Raw genomic sequence first — 22,185 nt, 5'->3', positions numbered from 1 at the left:
GTCATGAGTGAAGGCACATTTTTTTTAGATTGATATGATAGTCTAGATATTTTTCAATATTTTTGAGGCAGTTTATTCACACATTGCAATATTCTTTCAAAAGAAGAGCTTTAATAACACTCAAGTTGAATAAGATTTAAGCAAACCCACCCATTCATGTTGACGGATCAGATTTAGTACAGATGTTTATGCTGCCACTGGTGCCTTCGGAACATTACTCATGGTTGTCTCTGGAACAATCTAGACACAGGTCAGTAGCTGTCGCATTATTTTCAATTGCCCCAGTTCTTTGACCGGTCACGCTCAGCCTGAGCACTGAAACAAAGTGATTTCTATCAGGTTTTAAACATGAGAAAGCCTGTAACTCGGAAGTGGCCCCTCGGGTGATTAAACCTGATATTTCCCAACCTGCAAACGTCCCCAGGTTCAAATCCTGCTTTGCATTAAGAAACTACAAGACTTGCACACGCTATTACCTCTTATGCAACCTTTAGTGACAATTACATTTGCGCAAGATCAGAGGAAGCTTGTGACCACTTTGGACACTTGAAATACAAAGCCATTGAACATGTTAAACACCAATATTGAAGCCTTTTCTTTGGTTGTGATTAATCAATACTGTAACGCTGTACTTTTTGCAGTGTATAATTTATTACCTCATAATGGACAGGGACCACAATAAGTGATAACTCCATGTTGAATTGTAAAGGCTTTAAAAGATAATGACATTCCTCACACTTTTCTGCCTTTGGTATAATATGACAAAAACAATACAACTAAATCTTCAACATGATCGACTTAGTAGTGGAAACAAACCATTACATTATCCACACTAAAACATTCCAAACAAGTCCTCATTTCATTGGACTGTGATACAGGAAGTGTTTAGTTTCCATAGAACATTCCATGGATAAATATTGGAAGACCGGGAAATTGACTCACACAGGATATACAGACATCCTGCCAATAGTTCTGCGGAATTTGCACTGAGCAATGATCTACTGTAAAAAGGGTCCATTGAGAGCAAAACATTTACCCTGTATTCCCATAATACTTTGTGTCCTCTACTTCTCAGTGTGCTTGTCTGTGGTCGGGTATTCATTCCTTTCTCGTGATCAATTTCTGATTACATTTGTTAATAGAACGGGAAAAACAGACAAACCTCAATGACAAAGGAGCAAAAAATGATGTAAAATAGATACATGATATCACTACAGGGATACGGACCCAACTTCAGACCGATTCAAGCTGCACCAGCCGACCTCTCAAGCCAACCCACCCCGATCTCTAGCCAAATAAATACACAAGCAAACGAACAACTGAGGTAGTACAATTTTGTGTGCAATTGCCATCGCAGCGCCAGCATCATTTCTGCTGTTGTTAAACCTGTCAGCATTACACGTCATTGTTGGAGTGACAGTGTGTGTGATGAGTCATCATTAAGGACTGGTAGAGTGACTCCAAGAACATCAGATAAGGTAGATAGGATACCGGTCTTCAAAATCTATCCACTTTGGGGCACTTCCAATATACGTATGCATAAAAGAGCCTACGTCACCATGGTTACATAACGTGGAGGTTACTTAAAAAGCTTTAAAACAGGTGAAGATATAAACTGTGCAAAATTGCTTAATTTATTTACCGTGTATAAAAGAAAAAATGAATCAATTGATGATTAGGGTTCTTCAATGACCCTACTAAAATCTCCCCCCAACTGATATCATCAATAGTAGACAAGTCACTGTGCCAGATATTCTTTACTTTCAGTGGTTTGTTAGCTACAGTAAATAACATTTAAACAGAACAGAGTAGTGACTAAACCTTTTGTGTTGCCTTGTCCATCTTTAATGTGTGATGTAACATATGTTACGGGAGGTCAGGTGGTCCTTCCTGTTGGTGAAAACACAGCGGACAGCAGAGAGCGCCAGGCCAGACTCAGTGGGAGACACGGTGAGGACAAAGCGGCTGATGCCTGTGTTGGGGCAGGCTGACAACACCTTGGACATCTTCAGGCCCTGGGGCAGAGAGCACTGCAGGTCCTCCACAAAATGTCTCACAGCCACGCGGATGTAGGCCCCGTGGCTCACCACCAGGGCATGGAGAGGGACACCCTCCATCCCGTCGCCAGGCAGACCAGGTAGGGGCCCATCTGTGCCAGCTGCACCGGTCCTGGCCTCTCTCCCTACAGCAGCAGAACTCTGTCCTGAGCAGCCGTGGTCGTCAACCATGTGCTGGTAAAGGGACTTTAGAAACTTCTTGCATCGCAGCCTTACCTGGAGGGAGACAAAGACACACGTTTAAATTTTTCAAGGACTAAAATAATACTTATCTCCCTAGAATAAAAAAAATCTATTAATGATGTGTTGAGCTTCTGCCTTGAAGTTCCGAGTTGAACCCCTGCATGGCACTGTTGGACATGGAATCCAGCTCTGAGCTGTTGGCTAGCTGGGCCAAAGGGAAAGCTGATAAAATGTTCAGATCCCAGTCTAACCTGTTCCAAGGTCTCCCCTCCAGGAGGAGTATAGTCTCGACACGACTGGCCGGCTCTGTTAGCCATGTTCTTCAGATCCTCCTTGGGCCGTCCTTCTGCGATCCCAAAACCCTGTATGATTGATGAACCACTTTGATGATAATTTTCTATGCATTGTATTTGTATGTCAAACTCTAAGGTCCCTGTGGTCCCTGGGTAGACTGGGCTGGATCAAATATATACTACATACATGCAATAGGAGGCATATGAAAGACTTACCCTCTCTCTGAGTAACGGGTCAAAGACCATTTCAACGCCCGAGGAGTGAACATTGTTCCTCATAATGATTTCTGCAGTCTGACAAAGGATAAGGATGTGTGAACAATGACAGCATTGTCTTAATCGCCACACCTACAACCAAATCAGCTACTACGCTAGAAATGAACATAGCCTTCATTACTGTACTTCTAAACTCAGCAAAAAAAAAAACGTCCCTTTTTCAGCACCCTGTCTTTCAAAGATAATTGGATTTTTACGAATTAACTTCACAGATCTTCATTGTAAAGGGTAATAACACTGTTTCCCATGCTTGTTCAATGAACCATAAACAATTAATGAACATGCACCTGTGGAACAGTCGTCGAAACACTAACAGCTTACAGACAGTAGGCAATTAAGTTCAGTTATGAAAACCTAGGACACTAAAGAGGCCTTTCTACTGACTCTGAAAAACACCAAAAGATAGATGCCCAGGGTCCCTGCTCATCTGAGTGAACGTGCCTTTGGGATGCTGCAAGGAGGCATGAGGACTGCAGATGTGGCCAGGGCAATAAATTGCAATGTCTGTACTGTGAGATGCCCAAGACAGCGCTACAGGGAGACAGGACGGACAGCTGATTGTCCTCGCAGTGGCAGACCACGTGTAACAACACCTGCACAGGATCAGTACATCCAAACATCACAGCTACAGGATGGCAACAACAACTGCCCAAGTTACGCCAGGAACGCAATATCCCTCCATCAGTGCTCAGACTATCCGCAATAAGCTGAGAGAGGCTGGACTGAGCTTGTAGGCCTGTTGTAAGGCAGGTCCTCACCAGACATCACCGGCAACAATGTCGCCTATGGGTACAAACCCACCGTCGCTGGACCAGACAGGACTGGAAAAAAGTGCTCTTCACCGACGAGTCGCAGTTTTGTCTCACCAGGGGTGATGGTCGGATTCGCGTTTATCGTCGAAGGAATGAGCGTTACACCGAGGCCTGTACACCGAGGCCTGTACTCTGGAGCGGGATCGACTTGGAGGTGGAGGGTCCATCATGGTTGGGGGCGGTGTGTCACAGCATCATCAGACTGAGCTTGTTGTCTTCGCAGGCAATCTCAACGCTGTGCGTTACAGGGAAGACATCCTCCTCCCTCATGTGGTACCCTTCCTGCAGACTCATCCTGACATGACCCTCCAGCATGATAATTCCACCAGCCATACTGCTCATTCTGTGCGTGATTTCCTGCAAGACAAGAATGTCAGTGTTCTGCCATGGCCAGCGAAGAGCCTGGATCTCAATCCCATTGAGCACATCTGGGACCTGTTGGATCAGAGAGTGAGGGGCTAGGGCCCTTCCCCCCAGAAATGTCTGGGAACTTGCAGGTGCCTTGGTGGAAGAGTGGGGTAACATCTCACAGCAAGAACTGGCAAATCTGGTGCAGTCCATGAGGAGATGCACTGCAGTACTTAATGCAGCTGGTGGCCACACCAGATAGTGCTACTTTTGATTTTGACCCCCCCCCTTTATTATTCAATTTCCGTTAGTCACATGTCTGTGGAACTTGTTCAGTTTATGTCTCAGTTGTTGAATCTTGTTATGTTCATACAAGTATTTACACGTTAAGTTTGCTGAAAATAAACGCAGTTGACAGTGAGAGGACATTTCTTTTTTTGCTGAGTTTAGTTCTACCCGCTGACATTTCTCATATACTGTAGTCTACGTCTGTGGTTTAATATATTGTCTGCTCTCTTCCCTCCTTCACAGTAACATATACAATGGAGAAGTTTTGTTCCAGAAATTATTGAAGAGACTTTAATGTCTTATCTGAGAAATTTCCCACTGAAAAGGTCTTGTAGTAAGGAATGATTTTACTTTGACATCAGTTGCCAACATATCCTGCCATTTTCTGCTATTGAACGGCAGTGACAGTGTAGCCGCAATTATAAGTCGCACACTGGGAATCTAAACTAAATAGAAGTTACATCCTACATCTGCTGTGCATTGTTAATCTTTCTGGTGGTCTCCTAACCTTGGTCCCAGGCTCAATTGCTACATAGAGCCAGCTGGGTGGACGAGGTTAGTGTCACCTAACCGTAACCTAAGACGACATCACATGTAACACCAGTGGCATCTCAGGAAAACTCACCTGTCTGGCGCGCTGCAGGTTACTGACAAACACGTTGGAGAACCTGAGCTCTCTGAGGTACATTCCTGCAGCCTCTGCCTGCTGGAGCCCTGGCTCCGACAGGGAAGTGTCCACCCACTGACCTGACAGCACAAGACCAACAGGTACAGTTGAAGTAGGAAGTTTACATACACCTTAGCCAAATACATTTCAACTCACTTTTTCACAATTCCTGACATTTAATCCTCGTAAAAATTCCCTGTCTTAGGTCAGTCCTTAAGCCATTTTTCCACAACTTTGAAAGTATGCTTGGGGTCCCTGTCCATTTGGAAGACCCATTTGCGACCAAGCTTTAACTTCCTGACTGATGTCTTGAGATGTTGCTTCAATATATCCACATCATTTCCCTCCCTCATGATGCCATCTATTTTGTGAAGTGCACCAGTCCCTCCTGCAGCAAAGCACCCCCACAACATGTTGTTGCCATCCCCGTGCTTCACAGTTGGAATAGTGTTCTTCGGCTTGCAAGCCTCCCCCTTTTTCCTCCAAACATACCGATGGTCATTATGGCCAAACATTTTTATTTTTGTTTCAACAGACCAGAGGACATTTCTCCAAAAAGTACAATCTTTGTCCCCATGTGCATTTACAAACCGTAGTCTGGCTTTTTTAATGGAGGATTTGGAGCAGTGGCTTCTTCCTCGCTGAGCGGCCTTTCAGGTTATGTCGATATAGGACTCGTTTTACTGTGGATACAGATACTTTTGTATGCGTTTCCTCAAGCATCTTCACAAGGTCCTTTGCTGTTGTTCTGGTCTTGATTTGCACTTTTCGACACCAAAGTCCTGAGTGGTATGACGGCTGCGTGGTCCCATGGTGTTCATACTTGCGTACTATTGTTTGTACAGATGAGCGTGGTACCTTCAGGCGTTTGGAAATTGCTCCCAAGGATGAACCAGAATTGTGGAGGTCTACCATTTTTTTTCTGAGGTATTGGCTGATTTCTTTTGATTTTCCCATGATGTCAAGCAAAGAAGCACTGAGTTTGAAGGTAGGACTTGAAATACATCCACAGGTACACCTCCAATTGACTAAAATAATGTCAATTAGCCTATTAGAAGCTTCTAAAGCCATGACATCATTTTCTGGAATTTTCCAAGCTGTTTAAAGGAACAGTCAACTTAGTGTATGTAAACTTCTGACCCACTGGAATTGTGATACAGTGAATTATAATGGAAATAATCTGTCTGTAAACAATTGGTGGAAGAATTACTTGTGTCATGCACAAAGTAGATGTCCTAACAGACTTGCCAAAACAATAGTTTGTTAACAAGAAATTTGTGGAGTCGCTGAAAAATGAGTTTTAATGACTCCAACCTTAAGTGTATGTAAACCTCTGACTTCAACTGTATTAGTCAGTGTTTGTGTGAATGACCATACTTTTGACATTCCCCCTCAAGTGAACATGGAAACAGATGAGTATCAATAACTTTGATTCTACTAGTTGATACATGAACAACAAGGAAAGGTTTATAGCTGGTTCTTACAGCCTTTGTTTTTAAATCACACAGGATTCCCGAGGTTAGGTCATTACTGGTCAAGGTTGGAATGTTTACAAATGACAACATACCTTGTAGCAACTTCTCCTTGTTGTATTGTGTCTCCCCACTGTGAAATTGAGAAGATAATCATTTAGAAAATTACATGCACAGCATTTTTCTGAGGATACAGAGTATCAGATAAATTCTAGAGGTGCACAAATAGCTTAAAAGTTAACGTTAATAGCTTTGATCACTTGCATGTCTTTCAAGGAGGTTGCATGGGAGATAGACCAGATATAAAGTCTATGGAGAGAGGACACTCAGGGTGACACTGCTTCGATATGGTGGCAGAATAAGAAACCTATGGATTTAGCTAGGCAGCCACTTTGGCACAGAATAATAATGTTAGATGACACATTTGAATAGGCAACACGCTTCCTAGCTAATATTGTCGGCAACTGACAGCTGTGCTTTGAAGTGGTTCAATAGGGTTGTCAAGAATGCAGAAGCCTACGTACATTTTAGGAAATATATTATACATACAGCACACAAAACAGAAAGGTGGTGGTATTTACTTACTGTCTAACAACGGTCAAGCTAAATGTAAGCATTTTAGGCTAAGCCAAAAGTTTTTCTGCCTCCTTTCTTGCTCAATGTTTACGGGTTTCTTCCTAGTTCTATGACACGTGGACGTAACGTAAAACGTCACGAGGTCTATTCTAACAGACCAATGGCATTGCAGAAGGTGAGAAATGAATAATAAATGTTGTAGTTAACAAGAAATACAAATGTAACTCTTAAGATTGTTCCCTGATCAAACACAATTCTTTGAACAATTGAACAATTCTTAGAACATTGTCTAGAATAATAATTTCATGAACACTAAATGCCTTTTGTGAGGTGAAGATAACAGTTTTGTATGTAATTCCAGAGAGAATAGGCAAAGCATTAAAAAAAGCAATACATCTGTCAATGAACTACAGCTATTTGGGGGGGGGGGGGGGGCTGAATTTGTGGAAAAATTATCCGAATTGGATTGCCTGTCTACCAGCCATTGGTGTGTAATGGTATGTGATAAATGTAGCCTATTCAATTTGATTTGGATATATTTTCTTCAACATTATAGGTTGTTTACCACTCTGTATATTTGATCATCTAAAAGAAAGTTGCTATATAGTAGTAACTCATTACTAGTATGTCACCTCTGATGATTCAATACCGCAATTGTTAGTGAGAAGATATAATACCCAAACAACTTGTGCTTTAGTGTACATTTCCAAAACTCTATGTAAAATATACAAAGAGAATTGTAAGAAGTGTGAAAAGGTATGTGGCTCTACAGTTTAAACAATACCATGCAGCCAAGAATTTGTAGGTTCAAATATCATCTTGTGTGTGCGCGTTTCTGCAACTCTCGATGTCAAAATTACAAAGAAGAACGTTTGAAGGAGTCTCTGGTCCGGGCGTACGGATCCCACCCCATAAGAAGTTTGAACCCACAACCACTTGGTCAGATAAGCCTATAGCTGCAGACACAAAATAGCCTTTTGGTGCAGCATATCTTCAATCAAATGAGAAGCCATTTAGCAACTTCAAGCTTTAACTTACCTTCATATGGGCCTGCATAGTTACTTGACTGCACAGTACACCACCACCAACACAATCACTCTACACATTTCACCTTCCCTTAATCTCATCCACCAGCTGGCTCTCTATGCACCAGCAATTTGAGCATGGGGACGAGGTTAACCTTCCCTTAACCAGCACAGAACAGAAGTACACTACTAGCCAGTAAAGATGCTTCGCTCTTTTTTGTGGGTCAAATTTATTGAACAGAAGTTGTGGATCAGACACTTCTGAGGTACATGTGGTTGGCAGTGGTGGGGGTCAAAACAAACTGGAATCCCACAGTTTTCCACACTGAAGGTTTACACACAAACATTTTTTGATCATATAAAAAAAATTCACTAAATGGGTACCTCACAAAATGCATTCCACTTAATTCAATACACTGATCCTAAATGTGCTAATTAAGTTGAAGTAGGAAAAATAAGATAAAATATATATTTTTGTTTTCCAAATACATTTTATATAGCCATCTCTTATTTAGCACTAGGTATGATATGAAATACCTAGTATATGGTCCTTTACTTGGCCAATGACAGATCAGTGTAATTTGATGGATGACAAGGAACTACTGTTGTCTGAAGAGAGGAGGTGCCACATGAATCTCCTGCCTCTCATCCAGGAAAAAAAATCTAGAACCTACCAAAACGCATCAGAGTCAGATTTGATTCCACTAAGTCACTGAAAAACTGCTGAGTTGTGAGGTATTGTCCAATGAACCTGAGGTACAACACCATTTCAATGGTAGAATGCAGCAAGGAAACGACAGAACACCAGATAAATGGAAAGAGTAAAACATGCTATTTGAGAAAACTGCAGAAGGTACTTCCAGTCGAAGACGTGTCCCACTTTACCGCTCTCCAGTTTACATACAGCAAGGAAAAAAGCAAGGAAACAATAGGATACTTTAAAATTCATAATTTAGCAGCACACTCAAGTGAATATCACAATTCTAAGATTGAAAAACAAAAAGCTTAATAGCAGCAAGAAAAAGATAAAGATAAACAGATGCATTTTGGCTTTCATCACTTAGAAATTAATTTAAGTAATTAACACAAACAAAACTTTAAATGCTTACCCATATCTTTTCTCAGTTTATAGCAAATTGCGTTTCATGAGAAAAAGTAAATAGGTTTTAAGTACTTCCTGCATTGGTGAACGTGGATGCCAAAAGTAAAGAGCAAAGTTTTCTGCCTATAGGTTTAAAGTCGGTATGTTATTTTTTTCTTTCTTCTTTCTTCTGAAAGACAAGTTGAACTGTGGAGCAAAACAAAATACAAAAAAAACTATGAACCAGAAAAAACATTGTGTAATCCTTTCTTAGGACCATCATATTGATTTGGATATGAAGCAGGCAAAAATAAAATTCAAGTTAAATGGATGTAATCAAAGAATCAAGTCTAGATGTGATTTTTAAAGCTTTCCTAGGTTTGCATTGCAATTGATTTGGTTCCATGTTGGTAAACCCTTATCCTACTCATTGGTCAGGAAATTCTTTCTAGTCCTTGTGCATCACCCTAAGTGGGAATCCAGCCCAGAGAATATCAAATAACTTAAAATAAAATAAAAATCATTTAAAAAAAAATGAAACATTAGAAAACCCACCTACCCCATTTGATCACCATTCCCTTCAGCTTTTAAGGAACATGTTTTTAAAAGTGCATTTAGGTTGATCCAAGTCTTTGACCATGACTTAAATATCTAGTTGGATTTAACAGGAGGCCCTTCCAGGAAATGTGCCATCACACCAAACTGCTCCCTCGTGATCAACTCTTGAACTATCAGAATGACAACCGCCTGCAGGCCTTCCAATCAAGAACAGGCTTGTTCTGGTGTGCCACGAGAGCTCCCTACCATGTCTTCATCCATTTCCCCCTCATTTGAACTGTTCACAGTCCTTCATTTCATGGCACCAATCGTGCCGTCTCTAGTTCCATTCTCAAAACCTCCCTTTTTTGCCATCGCCTCTCACTCTCCAATAGGCTACTCCACTTTTGCCAAACTTTCACTGCTCTAAAATGTTCCATACACTCCAACTCTACAAAACTTTTTAAACAATCCAGCTGACACTAACAAACAACTGTAGTTTCATTCTCATCTCCACACTAAGACCATCCCTCCAACATGCAGTCTCCTTTTCCCTAGCATTGGCTTTGGCTGATCCAGAACAAAAACATGCTTTCACACCAAATTTACTGACAGACTTAAACAGTGCTCCCTGGTATAAAAGGTATATATATATGATTCTCAATCATTTTCTAATAACATGCAGGAGTTTCTCAGAGCACACAACCCAATAACATAACAAAAATAGCTTTGTTCAATTAGAAAAGTAAATATTGGCTTGGTATTAACTTGGCAATGAAATCAAGACCTTAACAGCTGATAGCTGTTCTGTCCTCGCTCTCACCCTTAGGGGGCAGTATATACAAGCCCTCAGGACTCCTTACCTGTGTCTCTCTACCCCCTCTCGCTCTCTTTGTGTTCTGTGTGAGTGGGCCCAGCCCTCCCCTGGCCAGCATATAAGAGCATAAATAGGAAGCAGTGCTACAGATGCACAGTTTAGCAGGCAGGAGATGCAGCTCTCTTCGTTCTGTACATTAGCTTCTCCTAAATAAAGGTGTATGAACACTGTGCAGAACCAAACCAGTACTTAATGTAATGCACACAGTACTACAGGGGCTTTCTGTATTTGAAATTGAGGGAAACACCCACCCACTGTGAAATTGATAAATGCTTACTAATGATTAACAATTATTATAATAATCATAAAACTAAATTATATTGAAATAATGATAATATCTAGAATAACAATTAGAATACAATAATATGAATAACAATGTTTTTGCTAGCTTTTTTTAGTGAAAAACTATTTTGTATTTTTATCAAGTAAAAAAAACTAATATTTTTATATTTAATAATTCAATGATGCAAATCTATTCAGGTTTCCTTTCTGCAAACCTAAGGCACTATCAAGTTTTCAAATACATTGGGTCTAAAAAAAGCTTGTTTAATTTAATATGGCACATATGTCAATATGTGACCAGCTAAATATAGATGGGAGCCACCCATTTAATTTTTTAAACCTATTCTCTATATTGTTTGTAAAAGTTCTTATCAGTTGATAATTCCAGCATGATGCTGTTGATAGCTCATAGATTGCCATCCCAAACTTTGTGGGACCTCACAGGTTGACTTAACAAGGGTGGGAACTCGTAGGTTGGTATGGCATTTAGTGGTGGGAGTTCATTGGTTGACTTGGCGTATGTGCTGGCAGCTCATTGCTTGACATTGCGAATGTTGTTAGATCCCATAGATTGACAGAGCGACGTAATTGGTGGGAGCTCGCTGGTGGGCGTCACTCTTGTAGATGGTGGTGGTAAGCTCATAGGTTGACGTCGCGTACGTCTGTTGGGGTGCTGGATACGTCTGTTGGGGTTCTGGATTGGTCTTGCTGCTCCATGGCCTTGCTGCCCGGCCTGCCTTCGGCCATCTGCCTCTGCTGCTGTTGCTCCTGCTGCAGGCTACTGGCCAACACCCTCTCTATCTGCTCCTGACACGCCTTCAGACAGTCCTGCAACAGACACAGAGACATCAACACACTCACACCTCTACTTTAGGTGCTGTACACACACACACACACACACACACACACACACACTCTTGATTGACCCCAGACACCTGTGGACGAACAGTTAACGCTGTCATGCATTTACACAATCGACATTGACTGTTATTGGAACAGCTTTGGTCACATGCATGGCAGGCCATACCGGGAGGGTATTATGAGTCTTGTGATAAGTGGTTGTGCCTGTTTCACGACCAGTCAGTCACTAGAACAATGGGTACCAGCGCACACAGACACCAGGCAGAGAGTGGTGACTCATTGGGCCCTTGAATCCTCCTAAACACAGGTGAGGTGTGGGTAGAACATTCCTAATAGTCCTAAATTCAATAATGGGCTGGACTTCCAAATGGTTACATAGTCCCTTTATAGTGCAACATGTTTGACCAAGGCCCATTGGGTTGAGAGGAACACAGCAGCCCTGAGACCAAAGAAACATTTCTCATCACTCAGGACACAGCGGGTGAATCTCAAAAGTAATTTCTCTGATTCCGTGCGTCCTCTCGTGGGAGGTCTGACTCTACGGAGCCGAAAGCGCGAGCCCTAAAGAGTGAACACAGCTCGCAAAGAGGCCAACATTCCTTTGAAACTTACGGATAACTAAAACGTAAATGGGCCGCAGTCTGAGCGCCAGCGTTGCCATGGCCACATAATAACCACAGGTCAATCGAGAGCTGCTGGGTTGTTCCTAGTCTTAGACTGACTGTGGCCCCTGAGTCCCTGTGTGCTGCTGAACTGGCCTCAGGTTCCTTTGTGTAAGCCGAGAGCGCAGACTTACAGTAATAAAGAAATATCTTAGACAACAAAACAGTGATTTAATCTGTGACGTAAAATTATAGATTTTCACATTACAGAATATATACATATACAGTGCCATCAGAAAGTATTCAGACCCCTTGACTTTTTCCACATTTTGTTACGTTACAGCCTTATTCTACAATGGATTAAATAAATACAAATCCTCAGCATTCTACACACAATACCCCATAATGACGAAGCGAAAACAGGTTATCTAGATAAGTATTCAGACCCTTTGCTATGACACTCAAAATTGAGCTCAGGTGCATCCTGTTTCCATTGATCATCCTTTAGATGTTTCTACAATTTGATTGGATTCCACCTGTGGTACATTCAATTGATTGGACATGATTTAGAAAGGCACAAACCTGTCTATATAAAGGTCCCACAGTTAACAGTGCATTACAGAGCAAAAACCAAGCCATGAGATCAAAGGAATTGTCTGTAGAGTTCTGAGACAGGATTGTGTTGAGGTACAGACCTGGGGAAGGTTACCAAAACAATTCTGCAGCATTGAAGGTCCGCAAGAACACAGTGGCCTCCATCATTCTTAAATGGAAGAAGTTTGGAACCACCAAGACTCTTCCTAGAGCTAACCGCCCGGCAAACTGAGCAATCGGGGGAGAAGGGCCTTGGTCAGGGAGGTGACCAAGAACCCAATGGATACTCTGACAGAGCTCTAGAGTTCCTCTGTGGAGATTGGAGAACCTTCCAGAAGGACAACCATCTCTGCAGCACTCCACCTATCAGGCCTTTATGCTAGAGTGGCCAGATGGAAGCCACTCCTCAGTAAAAGCCACATGACAGCATGCTTGGAGTTTTCCAAAAGGCACCTAAACACTCTCAGACCATGAGAAACAAGACTCTCTGGTCTGATGAAACCAAGCGTCAACTCTTTAGCTTGAATGCCAAGCGTCACGTTTGGAGGAAACCTTGCACCATCCCTACAGTGAAGCATGGTGGTGGCAGCATCATGCTGTGGGGATGTTTTTCAGTGGCAGGGACTGTGAGACTAGTCAGGATCAAGGCAAAGATGAATGGAGCAAAGTACAGAGAGATCCTTGATGAAAACCTGCTCCAGAGTGCTCAGGACCGCAGACTGGGGCGAAGGTTCACCTTCCAACAGGACAATGACCCTAAGCACACAGCCAAGACAACGCAGGAGTGGCTTCGGGACAAGTCTCAGAACGTCCTTGAGTGGCCTAGCCAGAGCCTGGACTTGAACCCGATTGAACATCTCTGGAGAGACCTGAAAATAGCTGTGCAGCAACGCTCCCCATCCAACCTGACAGAGCTTGAGAGGATCTGCAGAGAAGAATGGGAGAAACTCCCCAAATACAGGTGGGCCAAGCTTGTAGCGTCATACCCAAGAAGACACTAGGCTGTAATCGCTGTCAAAGGTGCTTTAAAAAGGACTGAGTAAAGGTCTGAATACTTATGTAAATGTGATATTTCCGTTTTTTTTTTTAAATATATAAATTAGCAAACATTTCTAAAAACCTGTTTTTGCTTTGTCATTATGGGATATTTTGTGCAGATTGATGAGGAATATTTTTTTTTAATCAATTTTAGAATAAGGCTGTAACCTAACAAAATGTGGAAGAAGTCAAGGGCAAGGGGTCTGAATACTTTCTGAAAGCACTGTGTGTGTGTGTATGTATCAGTGGAGGCTGGTGGGAGGAGCTATAATAATGGATGGAATGGAATAAATGGGACAGAGTCAAACATGTGGTTTCCATATGTTTGATGTGTTTGATACCGTTCCTTTCATTCCATTCCAGCCATTACAATTAGCCCATCCTCCTATAGCTCCTCCCACCAGCCTCCACTAATATATATGGTGTGAGAGCTCTCAATGCATGTCATCGTAAGGAGTTAGGAAATCTGTGTTTGTTTCTCATCTGCCATTTCCCCTGGAAAGATGGAGCCTCTATTAGGCATAAGAGAAGAGCTAAAGTGGGAGCCATGCAAAGGAACTGCCTGCCTGTGTCCTACCACAAGAATGTGGGCCCTGGGTTCCAAGAAGACATTCCCTCGCCTCCGCTCTTTATAGCTGCAGTCTAGGTCCCGAGCCAAGACCCACAGGCTCTGACTCCATGAAAAGTAAATAGCTTCAATGTGCGACTACTGCAGGAATACTGTAGCATCGCTCTTGTTTACCGGGAAGATCTCTGTGCTCCAAGCCCAGGAACGTTGGTGAATAGCTAAGTCTAACCGGCAGCCGAAGAGGGTGTCGGTGCCCAATGTTGGAACACATGAAGTATTTTGTGCTATACGCTCGCCAACACTGATATCACCATCTCTTCAAAAGTTTCCCGCCATGCTCCTAAAATGTCTGCCATGTAGCACTTAGCTAGCCTGATATCAGATCTGTTTGTGCCGTCTCGCTAACTCCTTGTCATTCATTGACATAACAAGGAATTGGCCAAACATTAAAAACAGACCTGGGATCAGGCTATAAACGCTACTTACCACCTCTGTGTTGGTGATCTTGGCCAGCAGGTCAGTCAGACGGTCTCGACTCAGGGCCTGGTCTGATTGGTCCAGCTGCAGGCCGCAGACGGCCGCCCCCACGCTGCCCGTAGCGATCATGGAGGGGGGGTTCATGGCGAAGCTGAAATCTGAGGATAAGAGACAACATCAGTGAGTTCACAGCAGTCAAGGGGTGACAAATCAGAATCAGAGTTGCACATTCAAGTCAAGGAGTAGTCCAAAGGAAGTGAGGAAGCATTTAGAGGGGAAAAATCTACAATATAAGTTACGAACTGAGTTGAACTGTACTTTCCCACAGACTAACACATTCACACAAGATGCACAATCAAGTCAAGATGTAGTCCAAATGAAGTAGCTGAGCATTTAAAGACGTTCAAACATCTTCATAATCTCTTAATATATGAGTTCTTAAAGAGCTTAAACCAACTTTTCCACAGTCTAACATGTCCAACATGGCCGTGGTGGAGCCTGTGTTTTCCCTCACTCTGCCTCAGCTGTGATTAGGAAAACATAGCAGGAATCCTCCTACTCAGTGAGCAATGAGTTCCAGAAACTACTCCCTCTTGTCCTCCATCAACCAGGCCCAGAGCCCTCAGCGACAATAGCCCTGCCGGCTGGCGGGGGAGGGAGGAAGCAGGCCTGGAGGAAAGGAAACGGCTCTAAAGTGGACTGGGTTTAGCTTCAGCTCCAGCTCTAGCCCAAGCACAGTCCAGCCAAGCACAGACCCTGGTCTATGTGCTGTGGCCTTCTCTCTCTTTATAGAAAGAGGATGCGACTGATAGCTTTGGATCAACCCCAGGGAGTAGTCCAACCACTCTCGTCTCCTCCTCAAGAGGCCAGCTGTGCAGAGGCCAGAGAGCTCCCCTGTCATGAGAACAACATTCAGAGCAGCACATAAAACCCCAAACATTTACATTATTGCTAAACCACAGCAGACTTTTTTTATTGTGGCTGTTTTGCGCTTGTGATATAAACGGGCTGCTTATGAATAGTGGGGAGACCGCTGAAACACGGCCAAATAAAAAATGCAACACTAAAATGGCACTTAACAGCCACAGGGCATGAACCTCATTGAAGGAGCCTATGGCTTGAATACCATATTGTAGTAAACAAGGACTTATGGGCCAGATCAGATCAAAGAGACACATGGCAGTAAATCTCAATATATCAAAGTGGACTTTTTTCCTAAGTTGCATTTCCTCCCTTCTATAATTGTCTGACGTGAAAGATGTAATATACAGAAGAGAGCAGCAGATGCCTACAGGTCAGCTAGATGGGACTGTCTTATTACTGCAGTCCATTCAATCAGAACAAGGACATAGGAGGTAGGGCATGTAGCCTAGTGGTTACAGCATTGGACCAGTAACTGAAAGGTTGCTAGATCGAATCCCCGAGCTGACAAGGTAAAAATTTGTCGCTCTGCCCCTGAACAAGGAAGTTAACCCACTGTTCCTAGGCTGCCATTGTAAATAAGAATTTGTTCTTAACTGACTTGCCTAGTTAAATAAAGGTAACAAAAATACAGTAGGACAAAGGAAACAAACCCATTGGGATTCACCCTTAGTGTTTAGGAAGGGTCTGAAGCGGCATCCGAGTCCATCCTGCTCCACAGCAGAGGCTAGGGGAGGAAGGAAGACTGCCGGCTGCCAGTTCTGACTTATGAAACCTGGAAGGGCCTCTGTCAACAAACATTACGCAGAGAGAGCAACCCAGCTGCTGCACCCAAGTCATCCTAGTCCACAGAGGAGGAGATGGAAGGGGAGCCAAACAGCAGGCGAGGAGACTCATCCACCCACTGTCATCACAGGGAGAGGCTAACCTAAACACTACACGCACAGAGGATTCTCCCAGCCTCCTTTAACTATACTATTAATGCCTTATATGCTGAAAGTGCTCTCGATACAGCTTGCATCTGCTTTTAGCAGCCGTTCTAATGTAAAGATGACCCCATTACGCTACGAGAAGTGTTCCAGTGATGGGAAGAGAAACGTGGAGAGCAGCCATTGGATGGATGTGTGTTTGTGGTCCCTCCCCTTAGACTGCAGAGTAGCGGGTCAGATGAGTGAAATCAACGATGAGTCACAATGTCAGATTGTGAACGAGAAAAAGGCGAGACTATCCTATCAGGAAGCAGAAGGTCTCCTGAGGCAATTTCCTGTTATTACCTGTGGCACACAGGGCGATGAATGTCTGTGTGTGCTTGCGGACCACAGATAGCTTATCTTTGGGCAGGGGCAGTCTGTGTAGGATGTGATCCACAAAGTCGTTTGGGATGACTGCCGCCATGTTCCACTTCAACTTCCCTAGGACCACCAACTCCCACTCCTAGAGGACAGAGACAGAAGGAAGAAAACAAAGCATGAGCAGAATTGCAATGTCCTGTGGATCATTATTATGCATTCACCACTTTACTCAGCCTTTCTGTCAACAAATGTATGAGCTGGGTTTATAAGCTGATGACACTTTATAGGGTATTAGTGCTAAATGATTAACCAAAATGTAGGTTTTTAAACTACTAATTGACTGAAGTCGGTTCAATTATTAGAATGAAATGTTTTTTAAATCTTCTGTGAGCTCAATGCGCACATCGTCAGGCCAATATTTCTACATAGTTTAGCGACGTAATTAACTACAATGACCATAATCCATTGCGCATCTACTTGTCCGGTCTGGGTTTATTTTATGCCTGCTCCGGAAGAGAGATAAATGCACGATGAGGTGATATAGAGAGCAGCTGTTGCTTCGCGAGGAATCCACCTGAAAATAGATTGTTGGTAATCAGCAGTCATAAAAATATGCCTTATTTACTTTGAATAACTACTAAAATAGTGATTTTTGTCAGACAGAATAGGCTGCGGCTCTATAGAGATGAGATGACTTGGAATAAAATAATAGTCCTCAAATAAAACAAGTGTAATATACACAACTGAAATACTTTATTAAAGTAAAATAATGTGAAATGGTTAATAAGTGATAAGCAGTAATGAGCAGTCACTGCCATCATGGGACTTTTACTCATGGTTTTATTCTGTTGCACTATAGGGTATTGAGGGGATGTTTGAGGATCGTTGATCCTGTTACTCTTCTGTTTGCCATGAAATACCATGCATACCAACAAGTCTGTCTCAATTCAGAGGAGAGATCATTCAACACCAGAGCAACATTTTCCTTGACACTCTCTCTCTCTGCACGGTTCTCTCATTGCTTTTCATGTGACGTGTCGAGCCTCGCCACTGGTTCCAGCCAGAGACAGCAGCATCACAGCCACAGTTGCTTCCTTCCTGTCACAAGCCTTAGCTAGCGTCTTTGGTCTGCACCGCCCGTGTTGGTTAGCACGCTGCGGGGAGCTTTCATGTTAAAAGCAGCCTCACCCCAAGGGGAAAAGGAATGGAACAAAACAGCCAATGTGACAAATTCAACTGATCCCGCGACTGGTTTCCTCTTTTGAGATGATGGCTCAACCCGAGACGGAGGCTGTGGCAGGGAACGCCCATGTTTACTGAAACCCCTCTGTTAGTGTGGACAGTGACAGGCCCCTCTGAGTGGCTCTCTCAGATTATAGGGGCAGGCCAGGACAAGCGTCAGCCATACAGCGAGACTTCATTAATCTATATGCGTTTCCTACCAGTGCAGCGCCACACATGCAAACGATTAACCTATGGTAAGCCCGTGGAGAATGTTGACTGAAGATGTGCAGGGAGGAGGTCTGTCCTATTGTCACTGCTGCGCTCACTTCCTGGACAGCTGCCCTGGCTAGAAACCCCCTGAATTCCCCTCCCAGCTGATGCACCAGCATTGGCTCATCGACAAAGAATCTCAATTTCACCACGTCTCTTCTTAGCCTGGTCCCAGGTCTGTTTGTGCCGTCTAGCATGAGTTAGCATTACTGTGACCTTAGGAATTGGAAAGACAGCACAAACACATCTGGAACCAGCCTCTACCTATAAGTTTCCATTCACTTTTTCCAGGGAAACCTCGAGCACAAGGGTGTGATGATGCAACCCCAGCAGCTGGACAGCAGAGGAGAAGAGGACACAGTCCTATAGCTCTCCTATGGTGATTCATATTTGGACACTAGAGCAACATGGGTGGGACATGCCATTTACTGTAGAAATATTGATGTAATGGTAGGGAGGATTGTCTTATCTGATACTAAGGACTGACAGACTTTAAATGGTTGATGGGGGGGGGTCCCCTGTGGAATAACAGTCCCCTGAGACCAATCATTCAATTAACAGAGAGTGGTCAAGAAAACACAGTTGGATATTATGAAACTAATGTATATAAACTTCCTCAACCAGTGGATATTAATATAAGCCTTTGTGGATTTATGCACTACTGTTCCTTCCTACAAATGATTAATCCACAATGTTGGAAATGTTGAAATCCTTCTACCACAAGACAAACTGGATAACTGCCACTAGGTGGCAACGCAGGCCACTTTAGTTCAGACCTGATCAGGCACTCTCCTCATGCATGCATAAGCCCACTGTATGGCCAAGGAATGAATCAGTCTCCAGAACTGTACACTGACATATTTAACTAAATATGGCAGAAGAAAAAACGTGAATATTGTACAATTATTGGGCTATACATGAATGTATGATATTTTAAGTAATTGCATAGTTTTCCATGCATTAAGAAAAAACAATAGTTTCTTACCAGCAGATCCCTTGGTGTGATGGAGTTGTCTGTGTACATGCACAGCTTTTCAGCAGTTAATGGACGACTCTCCTTTAACTTTGTTGCAAGGAACATGCATACAGCTCCTAGAAGCTGCAAATAACACTTTCTAGTGGGCGCCACCGCTAAAAATCTGTCCAAATAATTAATAGCCAAGGGGAAAACGTCTTCCTCACTCTTCTCCTCTTCACAAACCTGGTGGGAGATAACATTATTATATTAGGCCTACTATTTTTAATTATTTTATCAATATTTACATGAATGTCTGCAGAAACAAGAAAATATCCCATTTCAACATTTGCATGATGGGAAAACCATTGTGACCTATGTTGTCGATATTCAGTCAGTGGATCCGCATTAAAAGCTACAATATCAAATTATATCAAAGAGCTCTTTCGTTACAGCCTGTAGCGGAAGTCGTGCCCGAACACCCACGCTGCTCATTTCGCCACGTCCGTCATATTTTCAAAAAATAATTACAAATATAAATAAATTAGCTACAGCAGGAAAATTGTATGCGTAATGTTCATAAGCCGTTCCTAAACCATTCCCGAAAATTTAGAAAGTAATTTGTCTTCGATTAAAGTTTATAATGGCAAAAACTAAAGAAGCCTGTGCGTGCTTGCTATTTTGAGACAGCAAGAACTGGAACTAATATTTTCAAAAAAATTGTCATAATTATTTAGAATGGACTAATTGGATAGATTCAACATGAAAATGAAGCTTAGATTGTCTTCTTTAATTTAACTTATTCCATAACCAATACAATCCAAGATATTGACATTTAGCTAACTTAAACGCATGGTGATGACTTTAGCTAGCCTGCTGGAACTTCCCAGGCACCACACGCCTTGCATGGGTCATTTCTCAGTGAATTCAATTGTAGAAATTCGGCTACATGCCAGCTATCAAAACAACCATGCTATGAAACTTTAATAAACCATCTGAATAAATAGACAAACGTATTACAGAGTTATTAGAACATGCTCCTATGTTCAACATGCAACATTCTTACACAACGCATAGACCCCTGTAGGCTCATTTGTATTAGAGAAATCAAATCGTATTATACACAGCACACTTATTAGCGTGAGAGAAGTACATGATATGCCTTCAAACAATATTCCTGACCAATGCACAAATGCCTTGAAAACAGCACTATACCTGACCAATGCACATGTAGGCTAAAAACGCTCACAAACCTCGTGCATCCATCCTGCAACCATTCGCCTCATATGTGGCTGAATGTCCTTCTGGACACATTTAAAATACGAACATTGCGGTAGAAACCTGTCTTCTATGGTTAGCAGACTTTGCAATACTCTGTCGTCATAGAGAATGTTGGGGTCAATTTGGGCAAGCACGACTTTGTCCTCGAAGCAAAGAAGTTCCATGGTTCGGTTCTTTCCTTTGCAGAAAAAATAAATAACGTCAAAACAGTAGTGGGGACAGTGTAAAACGGCTGGAGAAGTAGGCTATTCGAGAGGAAGCATGGGTGAGACTGCAGGGTTTATTCCAGCGTAGTCCTGCCTCTCGATAGCCTCTGTTTCCTCTCTGCCCTGGGCTTTAGGCTACTTGCCGCTTATTGAAGTCTGAATAAACGCAGGGTAGGCTATGATGCAAGCATATCTCATTCTGCACAATAGTTGGTTAGGCTATAGTGATAGAGCAAACGCTTGTTGTACAATCTATCTTTTGCTGTGTTGCTAGAAGCAGGAACCGGATGAATGCCACCTCACTCGTTTAACTTGTCCCTCTCCCCACCCCAACTCCGGTCTCACACATGCGCTGATGCAGTGAAATCGAACATTAGGCTAAAGAAATGTCAGACATGAACCTAATCGATCACAGTAGCATTGTGAGGTTTCTGTATCTCTTATATCTTAGTTTGTCATATTTAACCAGGCTACTGCTTCTACTACGGCTAACGAATATGACTAGGTTATTCTTAATTGGCACTTAATGTGTTAATTATCAAGCGCTTGGGATCTAGCAAATTAAACTGCAAGCTTTTCTTTAGTTCAACTAACTCAATGTTTATAGAACAATATCCTATACCGTTGAAAGAGGAACTAAAAACCATTGAGCTGAAAAAGCAACATCTTACTGGGATGATTACACATATGTCCTCTTTCACAATCATTACCAAAAATAACTAAATGAAATATGCAGCATCTTCGGAGTTTTTGTGAGAACAGAATGGCAGAAAGAGAGGGAGAATTGTCTCTATGGGAATGTCAAGGTTATTTGGATTAGTTTTACAACAAAGGGATGAATGCATTCAGTTTGCATTCCACTTTCAGGTCAGAGAGATATGCAATTAATATAGGCCTATGGGGGAACAAGCTGACGAACTCAGTTATGGTGTGCATGAGTCTCAGCTGGAGACCGTATGGAACCCTGGCTGCCATGCTCATACCAGGCAGCCATAATCCAAACCTTGGGGGAAACGGAGGTGTCAGACAGATAAAGCTCCCTTTGCTCAGTGCTGCTGTGTGTGCATGTGTCTAATGATAACACGTGTCAGCCACTATCACACAGTCCAAGTCGCACAGAGG

At 42.7% G+C, this 22,185-nt stretch overlaps 2 protein-coding genes across 2 annotated transcripts; both read right to left on the bottom strand.

Moving 5' to 3' along the window:
• Nucleotides 1–1,608: 1,608 nt before the first annotated feature.
• Nucleotides 1,609–7,050, bottom strand: cl005 (CL005 protein). The gene is given in 6 exon segments (NM_001146444.1): nucleotides 1,609–2,273; nucleotides 2,492–2,602; nucleotides 2,750–2,827; nucleotides 4,883–5,004; nucleotides 6,492–6,529; nucleotides 6,982–7,050. Coding segments are annotated over 6 exon segments (810 nt in total). The 5' UTR covers nucleotides 7,014–7,050; the 3' UTR covers nucleotides 1,609–1,844.
• A 1,148-nt stretch (nucleotides 7,051–8,198) lies between these two features.
• Nucleotides 8,199–21,375, bottom strand: LOC106576262 (G1/S-specific cyclin-D2). Its single transcript, XM_014153345.2, has 5 exons — nucleotides 20,830–21,375; nucleotides 19,607–19,822; nucleotides 17,110–17,269; nucleotides 14,924–15,072; nucleotides 8,199–11,602 (listed from the first exon to the last, which is right to left on the bottom strand). The coding sequence occupies exons 1-5, from the start codon at nucleotides 21,019–21,021 to the stop codon at nucleotides 11,414–11,416; spliced, it is 906 nt and encodes a 301-aa protein (XP_014008820.1). The 5' UTR covers nucleotides 21,022–21,375; the 3' UTR covers nucleotides 8,199–11,413.
• Between the last annotated feature and the right edge of the window lie 810 nt (nucleotides 21,376–22,185).

This window comes from Salmo salar, chromosome ssa17 (genome assembly GCF_905237065.1).
Source record: "Salmo salar chromosome ssa17, Ssal_v3.1, whole genome shotgun sequence".
In the NCBI taxonomy this organism is placed as follows: Eukaryota; Metazoa; Chordata; class Actinopteri; order Salmoniformes; family Salmonidae; genus Salmo; species Salmo salar.
The sequence above is the reverse complement of the archived record's forward strand: the minus strand, read 5'-3'. Positions and strand labels throughout refer to the sequence as shown.